Source organism: Centroberyx gerrardi, chromosome 24 (genome assembly GCF_048128805.1).
Source record: "Centroberyx gerrardi isolate f3 chromosome 24, fCenGer3.hap1.cur.20231027, whole genome shotgun sequence".
NCBI classification, from domain to species: Eukaryota; Metazoa; Chordata; class Actinopteri; order Beryciformes; family Berycidae; genus Centroberyx; species Centroberyx gerrardi.
The window spans coordinates 11,535,653-11,550,162 of record NC_136020.1 but is presented as its reverse complement, the minus strand read 5'-3'; the positions used below and the strand labels follow the sequence as shown (position 1 = coordinate 11,550,162).

Here is a 14,510-nt window from a genome sequence, read left to right as displayed (position 1 = left end):
AAAAAAAAGCTCCTCCGTAGTAAAATAGTACCCCTGTAGTAAAATAGTACCTCAGTAGTAAAATAGTACCCCTGTAGTAAAATAGTACCTCAGTAGTAAAATAGTACCCCTGTAGTAAAAAAAAGTTCCCCCTGTAGTAAAATAGTACCCCTGTAGTAAAATAGTACCCCTGTAGTAAAAAAATTCCCCCTGTAGTAAAATAGTACCTCAGTAGTAAAATAGTACCCCTGTAGTAAAATAGTACCCCTGTAGTAAAAAAATTCCCCCTGTAGTAAAATAGTACCCCTGTAGTAAAAAAAAAAGTTCCCCCTGTAGTAAAATAGTACCCCTGTAGTAAGAAAAAAAGTTCCCCCTGTAGTAAAATAGTACCCCCGTAGTAAGAAAAAAAGTTCCCCCTGTAGTAAAATAGTACCCCTGTAGTAAGAAAAAAAGTTCCCCCTGTAGTAAAATAGTACCCCCGTAGTAAAATAGTACCCATGTTCACCCTTACTGTGTGTAATCATACAGGTGTGTGTATGGCCCTGTTGGGATACCTTTAAATGCTTCCTTCCTTCCTTCCTTCCTTCCTTCCTTCCCTGTTTCTTTCCTTCATTCTTTCCCTCATTCCTTCTAATTCCTTTCTTCTTTTATTATTTTATCTTTTCTTCCTACCTCCATTACTTCCTTCCTTCCATCTTTTATATACTAATGCCTTCTTTCCTTTTCTTCATTCTCCCCGTTCCTTTTATCTCTTTCACTTCCTTCACGCTTCCTTCCTTCTTTCTCTCCTTCCTTCCTTCCTACTAGCCTACCTCTCAAGCTAATCTTAGCTGTTACTGCCACTAATCATGCTACGTCAGTTCAGTCTTATTCAAGGGAATGAATGGGAGTAACGGTGCATTCATATTGTGGTAAGGTATTTTAACAGGGCCCACACCACAGCAGACTGAACAGTTCCTGAGTCATAGATTAAATTTAAAGTTAATCTATTGCTCTCAGCTGTCTAAAATGTTGCAATACCTGGGATGACCAGTGAGTGTCTCCCTATGTGGCATACTACCTGTGTGCTTTTCAGTGTCACTCAATTCTTACGGGTTTAAGATTTCCCAAAAGCATCCTAGATCTAAAATCATCTTCGTCCATTGGATTATATACTAGTGGAACTGAGATGATCTTATGAGGCAATTCCTGTCTTTTTTTTATGTGACATTCTGATGCCTCTTTGGCCTGAGAGTAGATGAAACTGAAATGTAATTTGGTTTGGTTCATCGGTAATCACCATGAACCACAAACAACATTAATTGAGATCATAGGGCTGCGCAGCTGTTGCATAACACTTGGTGAAAGTAATAACAGACATTTGGTTAAAGAAATAAAAGGCCCAAGCCACGCATTCCAGTTTCACTTGGATCTCAGACTACTGTCAGGTCAAAGAACAACCTGAATGGCACATATAAAAAACAGGCAGTGTCCTTTAACGCCGAGATGCATTTGGTAAACCCAGCCCAACTGTAACCAAAGCTTTAAACACTGTTACTGTACTGTAGCTTCAGCTGGCAGAAAGACAGAGATAGCTACAGAGGCGCCCCTCTACCCTCCACCACACACACACACACACACACACACACATACACACATTATGCACACACATCTATAGGCTCACACAGCACACACATGCACAGTCAACTCCTCCCCCCCCCCCCTCTTCTGGCTGACCCGGACCATCATTCATTATTTTGGCCCTCAAGGCGTTGAGCGGAAATATCCCAATATCCTACAGCTCCTATATGTTTTAATATTCTAGTATTCTGATATGGGAAACTTCAGCCTCTTGTGGGATGACTTACCTGATATTGTGGCCCTCACAGGGAATGAAGCCAGTCTATACATATATATTTATATACAGTAATATCATATAGAATTCCCCCTCCTGGCCCAGATTAAATTATTTTTTCCACCTTCCAACCATGCGACAGTTGATCAGAGATTGAACAGTCGCTAGCCTGGTGGTTATTTTTAGTCCGGGCTAGTGCAAAATTCTCACTACACACACCTCTACCCACATTCACACACACATGTACATAAACACTAAAACACACACACACATACATGTTCAGTGACACACACACACACCGAGGCGCTGCTCTAGTGCTGATCTTTGTTGCCTTTCCTTAAAGCCAGCTGACTCCTCCTCGTCCTCGTCCTCCTCCTCTTCGTCCTCCTCCTCCTCCTCTTCCTCCTCTCACCCCCCTGTGGTAAGACCAATGGTACGCCCCGACGGTAACCTCGTCCGCCTCCCCTCCTCCTCCACCGTCCCTCCATCCCTCAACCTCTCCATCCCTCCTCGTACCACGCCATCCATGGTATGATCCAAACCTTTTGGCTAATCATTCGTTCATCTGTCATCTCTCCTCCCCGCTGTCACTCTCATCTTCTGCAGCATGCTTGAAATTACGTATTCGTAGTTGTCGTTTGCAGTTTTATATGTGTATGTATATGTGTGTGTATGGTGAAGGACACCATATCGTGCAGGCGTAGTATAACTGGAGTCTTGTGACTTTTTGTGAGTGGCTATTGTCGTTGCCATGGCGCCCGCAGCCCCGACCACCGCCCCCACCCCCACCCCCACCCCACATGGCTTGCAACTTGCTCCCCCTTCCCTTATTTGATTCTCTGGGTGTGGTCTCTTCAGTGCTTCGTCATTGGTGCAAGCCATCATGGTCACGCTATCACACTGTCTCCCTGTCCTCCACTTCTCCACTGGCCTGCCTGTTTACTATCTATCTATCTATCTATCTATCTATCTACTGATGAATCTGTCTGTCTGTCTGTCTGTTTCGGTGTCTCTCTGAATAATTTAAACTATCCTTCATCTCTCACTCTCTCTCTGTCTCTCTCTCTCACTCTCTTCCTCTGTCTCTCTATCTCTCCCGCTCACTGCCACTCTCTCTCTCTCAATGGTACAATGGTTCCCACTGTGGTCCAGTTGTGGTATTACATGCAGTACAGAAATTTGATCTACACTCTTAAAAAGGATGTGTCATTTTTCAACATGTCCATCAGTGTAGTTTGGGACAACTCATATCTTGGGTTACTTGTCAACACAACAAAATTGAATGTCCACTATATGGAACATGAGACACAAAATTAATACAAATCATGGTACTTTTCAAAGGATAAATGAAGTTCTTTGACAACACTTTTACAAACTGGCTCACCTGTATCTTAGAGATATTGAATGAAGAACTGGATGTGATGTTTTTTTTCCAAACTTCTAATATTTATAGAGCATTTTAGACATGAGCTCTTCAAATATGCCTGCTAGCACATCTCTAACATATATTTTGTTGAAAAGTAACATTTGATATCTGTTATCCCAAACTACAGTAAGATGTGTGGAGAATGACAAGTCCTTTTTAGGAGCACACTGTGTTCTCTGTGGGATTAGCATAAAGAAGTGACGGCTTCCTGGAAAAACACACATATGGCGACAAACAGATTCATGGGCAGAAAGATTGATTTTGTGTTTCTGGGACACTTTTAATTGGTATAGTGTGTAGACTGTTATGGTATGGCACTGTTAAGATTTATGTTTAAATTGTTATGGCAAAAATGCTGTGTTTGTATTTGGTCAAGTTTATTTTACGCATTCTATTATATATTTGTGTGGTAGTGTGTACTTAGATGTTGATGGGTTTTGTTTATTACCTATATCTTGGTGCTTCTTGGTTCTCTATCACTGTTATTGTTGCTGTCGTAACTTTAGTTGTTGATGGTATTGGTGGAATATGAAAGGAAAGAGATTGAAATTTTACCAATCTGCTAGTCTGTGGCTATTAGATTTCAGCACAGCAATCTTCAACAGAAAGAATGCCTGAATGGTTTTCAAATAGTGCCAACACTGATTCAGCTGTGTGAGTAATACACTGGAGCCTCAGTTGTATAAACTGTGCCATATCTTAAGCTGTTTGCCAAATGCTGTTGTTGCCTTTGTTTTTTTAGCCTTTTTGTCCTGGAGAATGAGCAGCGGCATAAATAAATAAATCTGTATTGGAAAGCACTCAACTACATGGCTGAATATTTCATCATTGAGTTTACTGTGGATGGCCACTTCATAGATGGATGAGACAACAGAAAGGTAGAAAGTTATGGTGCATTGCAACCTTGTACTTGCTAAGGCACATCTGAAAAAACAGAATTTCCAAGGCACACCAAATTATTGATTACTTGGTGAAGCAAAACACTGTGTTATCACTGCAACAGGTTCTGCAAATACAAGGACTGCCGGGGTGAAGGCGGTTTCTAGAAGATCATATTAACCAGAAGCTAAAGATGAAGGGATCTGCCACCCACAGAAACATTGTGTTTTCACCTGGGGGTGCTTGCTCTGGACAGTAATATCCTTATCTCCTGAATGTCACCTTTAGATTGTTCCTCCTGGTGGCCAGGTGCTCCGTGACAGAAAAACAATTAGCTTCCCTGCATTATTTATCTCAACAGGAATCTTTCTATGGGCTAGGATTTTACTACTGTATCTGTTGTGAATTATTGTCAGTGTTTTTATGAAAGAGATTACCTCCATGGATGGAAATCTCACCAGCCCACTAGTCTGTGGCTATTATTATGATTATTTGAGTCCAGACTAGTGCAGAATAACACAACTACATGTACTGTAGGGGCTGCTAAAGCATGTTTAGAGTGCCTGTTTGTCCAATCACATTGCAGAATATAGAAATAACACCCAAGAGGGCCTTTACTGTGATAATGGGCATGACAGTGTTGTGGCGAGGTATGAGGAACAGCAGAGTGCCATGATTTAAATACCTGTAATCACAGTAAAGAAGACTCTCAAGATTATAGCTGAAAAATAGGAGAAAGATTAGAAGTAGCTCTCTTACTACTACACAAATTAGCATAGCAACCAGTTCTATTTTTAATGAAGTATGACTACCTGTCTCTCATGGGAACTACCACCATGGTTTGAACGCATTCAGATTGCATGGTTGTATTTACCCACTGTGTATCAGGAAAAGTGACTGAAGCAGGTGTATTCAGAGAGGTGATGGGTGTTTTGTTGCCAAGGTTGTTGCCGATCTGTTTGCTGCCAAGTGATTTTTCCATGAAGCCGCTAAAATTAGCGTGATTGCCCGATTCTCTCCCAAATCTCTTATGTCAGTTGATTTTGATGGGACTTTGTAGGACGCAGCTTTCCATTTATTAACCGTGTGTGTGTGTGTGTGTGTGTGTGTGTGTGTGTGCGTGTGTATGTGTGCGCGTGCCTGTATATGTGTGTGTGTGTGTGTGTGTTATGCCTGTTTACATCCACACCTATGTGTGGGTGGGAATATGCATATGAATGCGGTGTATGTGTGTTATTATTTGTACGTCTGCGTTTCTTTTACGTCTGTGTGTTTGTGTGTTTGTGTGTGTGTGTGTTTACATCCACCCATTGGTGTATGTGTGTATCTGTGTGTGCATGTGCGCTTATGTGTGTTCGTCTATACTTGTGTGTGTGTGTGTGTGTGTGTGTGTGTGACTGTATGTGTGGATGTCTGTATCTGTGTGTATGTGTGTGTCTGCCTACCCATGTCTACGTTCCCCTTGCATCCTGTGTGTGTGTATATGTGTGTGCGTGTGTGTGTGTGTGCGTGCGTGCGTGCGTGTGTGTGTGTGTGTGTGTGTCCCCACCCTACCCGTATGCATGTCTCCCCATGCGTCCTGTGTGTTTTTTTTAAAAACACCAAACCCCACCAAAAGGGACTGCAGAACTCTGAAGAGAACGCCAGGATCTCCATCACCTTCTTCCGGCTGTTCCGCGTGATGAGGCTGGTGAAGCTGCTGTCTCGCGGGGAAGGGATTCGGACCCTGCTGTGGACCTTCATCAAATCCTTCCAAGTGAGGGGAGAAACGGACACAACATGCTAGAGCAGGGGGGTCGGGTTTACACGGGATGGAGATGGCAGAGGAAAGTGGAGCTTTAAGCCCAGCGTGACCCAGATCGCAGCTTTTGTTTGGGGGTTTTATTTTAAACTGGATTTTTCTTTTAACCCCATGCAGCTTCATTTTTCTATATATTTTGTGATCCCAAATTCATTTGCTCCTGAGTTGCCATCTTGATTCAACGAGTTAATTTTCCATTTGCAATTATTAAAATTTAATATTATATTTCATATTAATTGATTAAATGATTTTGTGACCATACAACATCACTCAACCAGGTAATTAGGTCATTAATTAACACCGATTAGAAGTGTTTTGTTTTTTTTCCATATTTATTAATATGGGGGTCACGTGGGGGTTAAAACTATCTAATTTCCTTGTTCTTGTGTAAATCCAGCCTGGTGGAGTCTCAGAAGCCGCCCTTCCTTTCCTTGCCTCCTCCCTCCTCTTCTCCATCTCCCATTGGTGCGGACAGTCAGAGGGGCGTGACGTCTGACTGTCTTGTCCAATCAGAACTTTAAGAATGATGGCGAAGGAGAGAAAACAGAGGGACGGTGTGAGGTGACGGAGGGGGGGTTTAGGAGATTCGCTGTAGTGTTAGGGAGGGATGTAGGGTCACAGGCAGGGACTCAAAAACCTTCCATCAGCAATTTCTCTTCTCCTCTTCCCTCCACTCCTCTCTTCTTCTATTCTCTCTCTGCTTCTTCGCCTCTTCTTCTCTCTCCTCTTCTTCTTCTTCTCTCCCTCTCTCTCCAACACCCTACTACTAACCCTTAAGAGCTCACCATTCCCTGTAGGCGGGTTAAGACATAGATCAATTTAACAAAGCACTCCACCAAAAAAGGAAATCATTTGATAGAACGTTTTGGGAGAATAAAATAATCTGTTCTCTCTCCTGTGTTAGCTGAGATGGGCCACTTCATGTTTACTGTCATTGGAATTGGCTATATCAAGAATGGTACAACTGCTACCAGGCTCATGGTGTTATGGCACAGATGAGTCCATCCAAGAGTCAGCAGTGGCCACACATACATTAACTGCATCAACAGCCAGTTTTAAGCAGTAGGGCATAACAATTCTTCATATCTTTGCTTCTGTTTTGTTCTTACTTTTTCTTTTATCTTGACCCAACTCGCCAGTGGGTGATAAATTTGAACTTCTCCTCTACCTTTTCAACTCAATTTTTCAACTCAGACAGTGGCATTTGTCATGACTTGGCCCTGCTCTCCCAGGCACAGGGGTAATGTTAGCCAGGAGCCCAGTTCTACGCAACGGCCCAGGTCTTTTAAATGAAGAAATAGCTTTGCTGGGCGTGTTTGGGTCTTAGTTTATATCGGCTAGGACTGGTCTCCCGGCTAAGCTCAGAGAGCGGCTTCTATTTTACTGAGCTTTTTCACTCTAAAGTCAGATGATTGGTTCGGGTTTGTTTTTGGTGTTGTGCCGCACAGGGTTACGGATCAGTTCACTTTCACTTCATACAGTTCCAGGAAGTAGACGGAGTACCTCAAATGTTCAAAAAACTTAAACGTTCAGAATTTGCAGAACTAAACCTTCATCAAACTTGTTCAACAATAAAATCATTTAGAATAATTCCGTAAATGTTGGATTTGAATGAAAGTGAATTGACCGTAACCTTGGTGCAGGGTGATGGTTGACCTGTTACTGATGTGTCTCTCTCCCCTTCAGGCTCTGCCCTACGTAGCTCTGCTTATAGTGATGCTATTCTTCATATACGCTGTCATCGGGATGCAGGTAAGCTGCCCTCTCCCCTCTTCTCCCTCCCTCCCTCTGTGTTTGTTTTTCTCTCTCCCCCTCTCTCCTCCAGCCAGCCTCCATCCTGTGTCTGTCCTCCTGGAGTCTTGTCATCCAGAGTTCCTGTTCGGTCTCTTCGTCTTCTTCTCCTACACTTTTCTCCGTTCTCTAGTTTGTGCTGTCACTTTGTTCCAGTCTTTTTCTCTGTCTCTCTTCTTTCTCTCTCTCTGTGTGTTTCTCTCTCTCCCACTAGCTGTTGTATGGTTTGTATCACTGATGATGAGTGGAAGACACTTTGTTTTGATTGGTTGGGGACAGCCGGCCTCTCACTCTGATTGGCCCAGAGAGCAATCGCCTTCTCCCGTCAATGCTGACCTCATATCCTGTGTGCTGTGACCACTTCCTCCCCTCCTGTACAGATGTTTGGTAAGATAGCGCTGCGGGACAACACGCAGATCAACAGGAACAACAACTTCCAGACGTTTCCTCAGGCGGTGCTGCTGCTCTTCAGGTGAGGAAGGGCACTGCACTCCTCATCGTCATCGCCATTATTTTGTGCTTTTCCCCCTTTCGTTTCTTTCAGTCCCTCTTCTTCCTCCTCCTTCCCATTCCTCGTAATCTCTTCCCTCTATTTTCCCTCTGTTCATAAGTTCAAAATCACTTTTTCTGATCATGACCCTTTCACCCTGACTCTCTTCTCTTTGCACAATCATTATCATGCTCTTCTTTTCCTCTCTTTCTTCTCATCATCATTGTTTTCTCTAATGTCACATTGCCAACAATAACTTTATACTTTTTCTCTCCCATTTACTCCGCAAAAGGCCCTTCTGATATTCAAGGTTATCACTGAGAATTTGATAAACTAAATGCGAGGATAGCTGTAGATGTTTTTCAACCACCTCTGTTAACTGAATTGCAGCAAATAGTTACTGCAGAGTCAATGATGAAAGCATTTTGCCAGTTTGTGCTATGGGCACCATGTTGCTGCCACTGGTTGTAAATATTTAGCAATGCCCTCCATAACATCACCATAATAAGCTGGTGAGCATCCAAAAGATCTGCCACACAATCACCAGTTACTTAGCAGCTGTGAAAGGATTTTTCCTTTAACAGCAGCCAGACTCTGTTTGTCTACACCTCTGTAAAGTACTTGTTAGTCAGTTGTTATTATTTGTCAAAGACGTTGAGGTTTTACACTTATTTTACACTGATTTACTGCCAAATATTCTGGTCCAATGAGGAGGATATCTTCTGCACAGTTGTGGGACTCCACTGACAAAACATTATTCTTTTAAATTGCCTGGATCCAGTCCCAGAATCCTCTCTGTCCTGTGTGGTTTTGATGATGGTAAGATTCCATGCAGGGGACAAAAACTGATCTGCAGAAACTGAAAGGATAGAATGGGCATCATGTGCTGTCCACACATTTCACTACCAATGATGATTATGATTATCAAAATTCTATGGAGGTCATCTTATTGTACCTGTAAGCAGATTACCATAATAAACCACAGAGGGTCGTTTCTATCCATTCTATTTCTATGGGCTGACCCCTTCATGGAATATAAAACAGCAGGCTTCCATTCAGAGAACCAGCACACTTGGATACTCCATACTTCGCTTAGAGGAACATGCCCTCAGTCTCAGCAATTTAAAGTCAATACAAATATGTCCAGCAGACCATATGTCAACCATCAACACCTAATCAAAAAGTAACAGCAAAACCCATCAAAAGTGACCATAAGGCAAAACAGCAACCACAGAGGTAGCATGCTCAATAGTATGGAAGTATTCAGAATGGAAGATGACTATAGTTTAGACAAGGCTTTGATCTACTCAGTACCACAAAATCAGATATTAAGTCACATTGTTTTTGCTGTTGCTATGTAAATTCAGCCAACAGTGTACGATGAGACAGTTCTGATGCTATTAACCCTGCAATCCCTGCTTTTTATTGCTCTGTAGGATGTTCAGACTCTAACACCTGTGTGTGTGTGTGTGTGTGTGTGTGTGTGTGTGTGTGTGTGTGTGTGTGCGCGTGCGTGCGTGCGTTTATGTGTGTATATTTGTCTTCATGTGTCTGCTTATGTGTATGTGTATCTATGTGCGTGTGCGGGTCTACACATGCATGTGTGTGTCACTACGTATTTGTATGCATCTGTGCATACGTGCACACATCCATGCATCTGTGTGTGTGTTCATGCACACATGACTCCATGGTGTGTCGATGCACACATCTATGCGTGCCTCTATACGTGTCTTTTGTGCATCTCAATATGCGCGTCTTTGCATGCATATGTACGTCGATGTATGTGCGTATTTGTGTGTGTGTGTGTGTGTGTGTGTGTGTGTGTGTGTGCACGCGCGCACGTGTCTGTCTATCAGGTGTGCAACAGGTGAGGCGTGGCAGGAGATCATGCTGGCGTGCGCGCCCATGCGGCCGTGTGAGAAAGGATCGACCAATGAGAACAGCTCATCCACCGAGGACTGTGGCAGCCAGTTCGCTATCATTTACTTTGTCAGCTTCTACATGCTCTGTGCCTTTCTGGTGAGTGGAGAGACAGATAGAAACATAGAGAGAGAGAGAGAGAGAGAGAGAGAGCGAGCGAGAGAGGGATCAGTCAGCTTCTACATGCTCTGTGCCTTTCTGGTGAGTGGAGAGAGAGAGAGAGGGATTATATTTAACGAGATTACAGTAATAGGATCACAAATATTGGTAATTAATTACAATGACTGAAAAAATAATAACAATCATACTGCAGACACTTTCTGGAAAAAAATTGAAAAAGGTATCAAACAGTTTAAAAGGAGTTCATGGACCTTGATAATTGTTATTTTTCTTACGCATCATGGTAAGTGGTTGTAGGAGTTGGTAAATTGGAATAAATAGTGAATTTAATGGTATATTCAATAGATTTTAGAGTAATCAAAGCAAAGTCATTCAAAAGTCACTGAAACTAATCTCATTGCATTTCTGAGTTTGAGTAATCCAGCGCATGATGTTATTGGTTAAAATTTTAAGCAGGTAATCTATAACGGATGACATTTAGAAATTGACCTTCCCAACCCTGATTCTCCTCAGATCATCAACCTGTTTGTGGCCGTCATCATGGACAACTTTGACTACCTGACGCGTGATTGGTCGATCCTGGGGCCGCATCATCTAGACGAGTTCAAGAGGATCTGGGCTGAATACGACCCAGAGGCCAAGTAAGTCCTCGCAAACTCACTAGATGTATCAAATGACTGACTCATAGATATGAAAGGATAGCATTTGAATGCTAGCTTAGGTCAGAAAATTAGGGACCAATCAGATCCTAGGTAGCAAATTTAGCTAAATGTACTGTACTGGTTTTGCTTCAGAAAAAAGCTGTTGGTATTCAAAAACGGCTGATAAAGGGGATGCATGTGGATTGTGTTGTAGGAATTCACCACAAAGTGTGATAGATCACTCTCGCATCGCAAAAGCCACAACTCACCACTTGTATTTCTAACTGAGTTGGCAGTTTGGGTTTAAGTCTGCAAAGAATGACAAAGCATGTCATCAGTATAATCCCTCTTTCCTCTCCAGTGGTTGGATTCAGAATCAGTGTAATGTCTGTGTTGTTTCCAGGGGGAGGATAAAGCACCTGGATGTGGTGACTCTGCTAAGGAGAATCCAGCCCCCCCTCGGCTTTGGAAAGCTCTGTCCGCACAGGGTGGCCTGCAAGGTACACACACACACACACACACACACACACACATACACACACACACACACACACACACACACACACACACACACACACACACACACACACACACTCTCATAGCTACAAAAACACATGCACACACACAGTCACACACACAACCTAACAGTGTCTGCAGTCCACAGAGCCAAGTGGGAAAAAATACATTTGAATAGGATTTCAAAAACTTTTGAATTGCTGAGGTGCGCTTGAATCATTTTGCCAGACACTCAAACAGACCCAGTGACAATAGACACTGCTTATATAAGTATTCAGAATGTATTCCAGTGCTTTTTTTATTCAGAACCAGAATCAGAATTTATTTGCCAAGTGCATACTGACTCCAGTGGTACATGGACAACAGATTTTGTGTGGAGAGAGAGAAATTTGTACTTATTTAGGCTTTGACAGTAATTCCCTCCCCTGTTGTCCCCTGTTAGTCTTCATTCAGACCAATTGCGATGATATTGTGGTTCTATTGCCTGCTCATTTTCAGCAAAGTGTTTGCTAGCTGGAGCAACTAGTGGTGTTACACAAACAGAAAGACACATAGTAACACCAGCAACCTGACCGGCTGCTCACAAGTAATATTACTCATGCTTAATTCTAAATATCATATATATTTATGTGTCACTGTGTGTGTGTGTGTGTGTGTGTGTGTGTGTGTGTGTGTGTGCTCTCCCCTCCAGCGTCTGGTGTCGATGAACATGCCTCTGAACAGCGATGGAACGGTAATGTTCAACGCCACACTGTTCGCCCTGGTCAGAACCGCACTCAGGATCAAGACCGAAGGTAACACACACACTCACTCACACACACACACACACACACACACATACACATACACACACATACACACTAGACTCTCTCTCACACAGATACACAATGCGCACTCATACTATAGCCTGCACACTGGCCTGGCTGTGTGTATAAGTGTATGCGAGTGTGTCTGCTATGTTGATCCTAAGTATGTGTGTGTGTGTGTGTGTGTGTGTAGGTAACCTGGAGCAGGCAAATGAGGAACTGAGGGCAATAGTGAAGAAGATCTGGAAGAGAACCAGCATGAAACTCCTGGATCAAGTAGTGCCCCCTGCTGGTGGTAAGTGGTTTTTACAACACATGTTCAATCATAATATCACAAATCAGGCAGGTTGTGAATCTTACAATCACTAGTAGTCAAATAATAAACAAGTGCAAGAGATTTCAGTAGGTAGTCTTTCACTGACCATACTCGAGCAGTTACCAGTCCCTCCATGATTTCATGGAGATTTTGTTATTACGACTAAAAATGTAGGATTTTGCAGCAGTTTTTCTGCAGAATAGCAAGCCAACTTTCAGCATCCACCTATCTTGATTACATGTTTTTTTTATCTCCTCTAGATGATGAGGTAACAGTCGGGAAGTTCTACGCCACCTTCCTCATCCAGGAATATTTCCGCAAGTTTAAGAAGAGGAAAGAACAGGGGCTTGTGGCCAAGGTGCCCCCCAAGACTGCTCTCTCTCTGCAGGTACACACACACACACACACACACACACACACACACATTCTATTTTTTACATGAATCATAAATCTGTACATATTCGTTTAAGTTCATTTGTCATCAAAAAAGGACAGACAAAACACTGATATACCTTTTGAAATCAATTTGGTTCAAACACACACATCTTGGACTTGGGGTTGCAAAATCATTTTGAGGATTTGCAAGCTGAATTTAATGGATCACAAGATGATATAAGTAATGTCAAACAAATCTATATTCATAAGGCCATGCGTTTTTTGGCCCTTTGAAATACTTTGCAGAATCAAAGCTTCTTCTAATGATTAAGTGAATTGTAGACAAAACTATAAAAAGATAAACATTGTGTGAGTCCAGATTCATTGTTTCAGGGGTTTTGACAAACAAATTTGACAGCCACCATATTAGCCCATGATCAGTGCAGCTCATCAGGGTTTTCACACACTGTTAAAAAATGTGTACAATTTGCACATGTGTGTTTATGCATGTTTTGCTCTGTGTGTAGGCGGGCCTGCGGACACTCCATGACATCGGTCCAGAGATCCGGAGGGCCATCTCAGGAGACCTGACTGTGGAGGAGGAGCTGGATAAAGGCCTGAAGGAGCCTGTATCGGCCGCATCAGAGGACGATATCTTCAGGGTAAAGGTCGGATACACACACCCTCACACACCTCTCCAGAGAGAGAGAGAGAGAGATGATCAGCATCCAGCTTGAAGCCCCATCATTGCTCCATGACGTACTGTGCACTTACATGCCTGCATGTGCACATACGCAGAGATTCAAAGGACATTTAACGTCACGAAAAGCCTCATTTCCACCACACAGCCTGGCTACCTGTCACTACAGATACTGCACATAATTTTGATAATTGATTGGCTGTATGTTTTTTTGTATACACCTGATAACTGTAAGCTTCTGACAGAAACTACACACACACACACACACACACACACAACCTCTCGTACTCCTTTGCTGAGTGGGTAAGTTACCAGCCTGCCATTATCGCCATCATTGCTACAAACACTCGTGTCATGTTTTGTCTTAATAATCTTAATAAGCAAGTCCTCAGTTAAAAACGGATCAGAAGCCTGCACACTATAAAAAAGAAAAATGAAGGTGGATTTTCATCACCATTAGCTAAATGTAAATAACTCAATGGGACCAGGGACCAACTAATATGGGAGGTTACCATTTGTAATTTAGTTTGTAACAGTTAGAGATGAAAAAAGGGTGTAAGTGTAGTAATCTGTCACCTAGCCAGCTGTCATTATTCACCAAAATAGAGAGATTTTACACTCAGATTTGATGTCTGATTTGCTGTGTCAGATTCATTGGGTCCCATTCAGTCATATTCAGTCTGCTCCCATGTAGAGGACGTCCTGTGACCCCTCCTGGGCTTCTGACACCAAGCCCTTTGCTTTGCACTCTACATTTTCATCTTGGCTGAGCAAAGTTTTGTTGTTGCTACAGGTGAATATGATAGTAGTAGTTTTGTCTGCTTGTTGGAGTATAGCAAGCTAACGATAATTTAACTTAAACATCATTGTTTCTAATTGAGTATTTTTCTATTTTTTCTACTATCCTTCTTTCTCA

The 14,510-nt window shown here is 42.5% G+C and overlaps 1 protein-coding gene across 1 annotated transcript in view; it reads left to right on the top strand.

Annotated features, from left to right (window-relative positions):
- The window catches only part of cacna1c (calcium channel, voltage-dependent, L type, alpha 1C subunit), a 205,541-nt gene that overhangs the window by 184,471 nt on the left and 6,560 nt on the right, over positions 1-14,510 (top strand). The window contains exons 35-45 of the mRNA XM_078281956.1: positions 2,157-2,246; positions 5,737-5,874; positions 7,606-7,671; positions 8,091-8,182; positions 10,057-10,219; positions 10,754-10,881; positions 11,285-11,381; positions 12,089-12,191; positions 12,397-12,498; positions 12,780-12,907; positions 13,422-13,562. Of these exons, the coding sequence (XP_078138082.1) occupies positions 2,157-2,246; positions 5,737-5,874; positions 7,606-7,671; positions 8,091-8,182; positions 10,057-10,219; positions 10,754-10,881; positions 11,285-11,381; positions 12,089-12,191; positions 12,397-12,498; positions 12,780-12,907; positions 13,422-13,562 (1,248 nt within the window). The remainder of the gene's footprint in view (positions 1-2,156; positions 2,247-5,736; positions 5,875-7,605; positions 7,672-8,090; positions 8,183-10,056; positions 10,220-10,753; positions 10,882-11,284; positions 11,382-12,088; positions 12,192-12,396; positions 12,499-12,779; positions 12,908-13,421; positions 13,563-14,510) is intronic.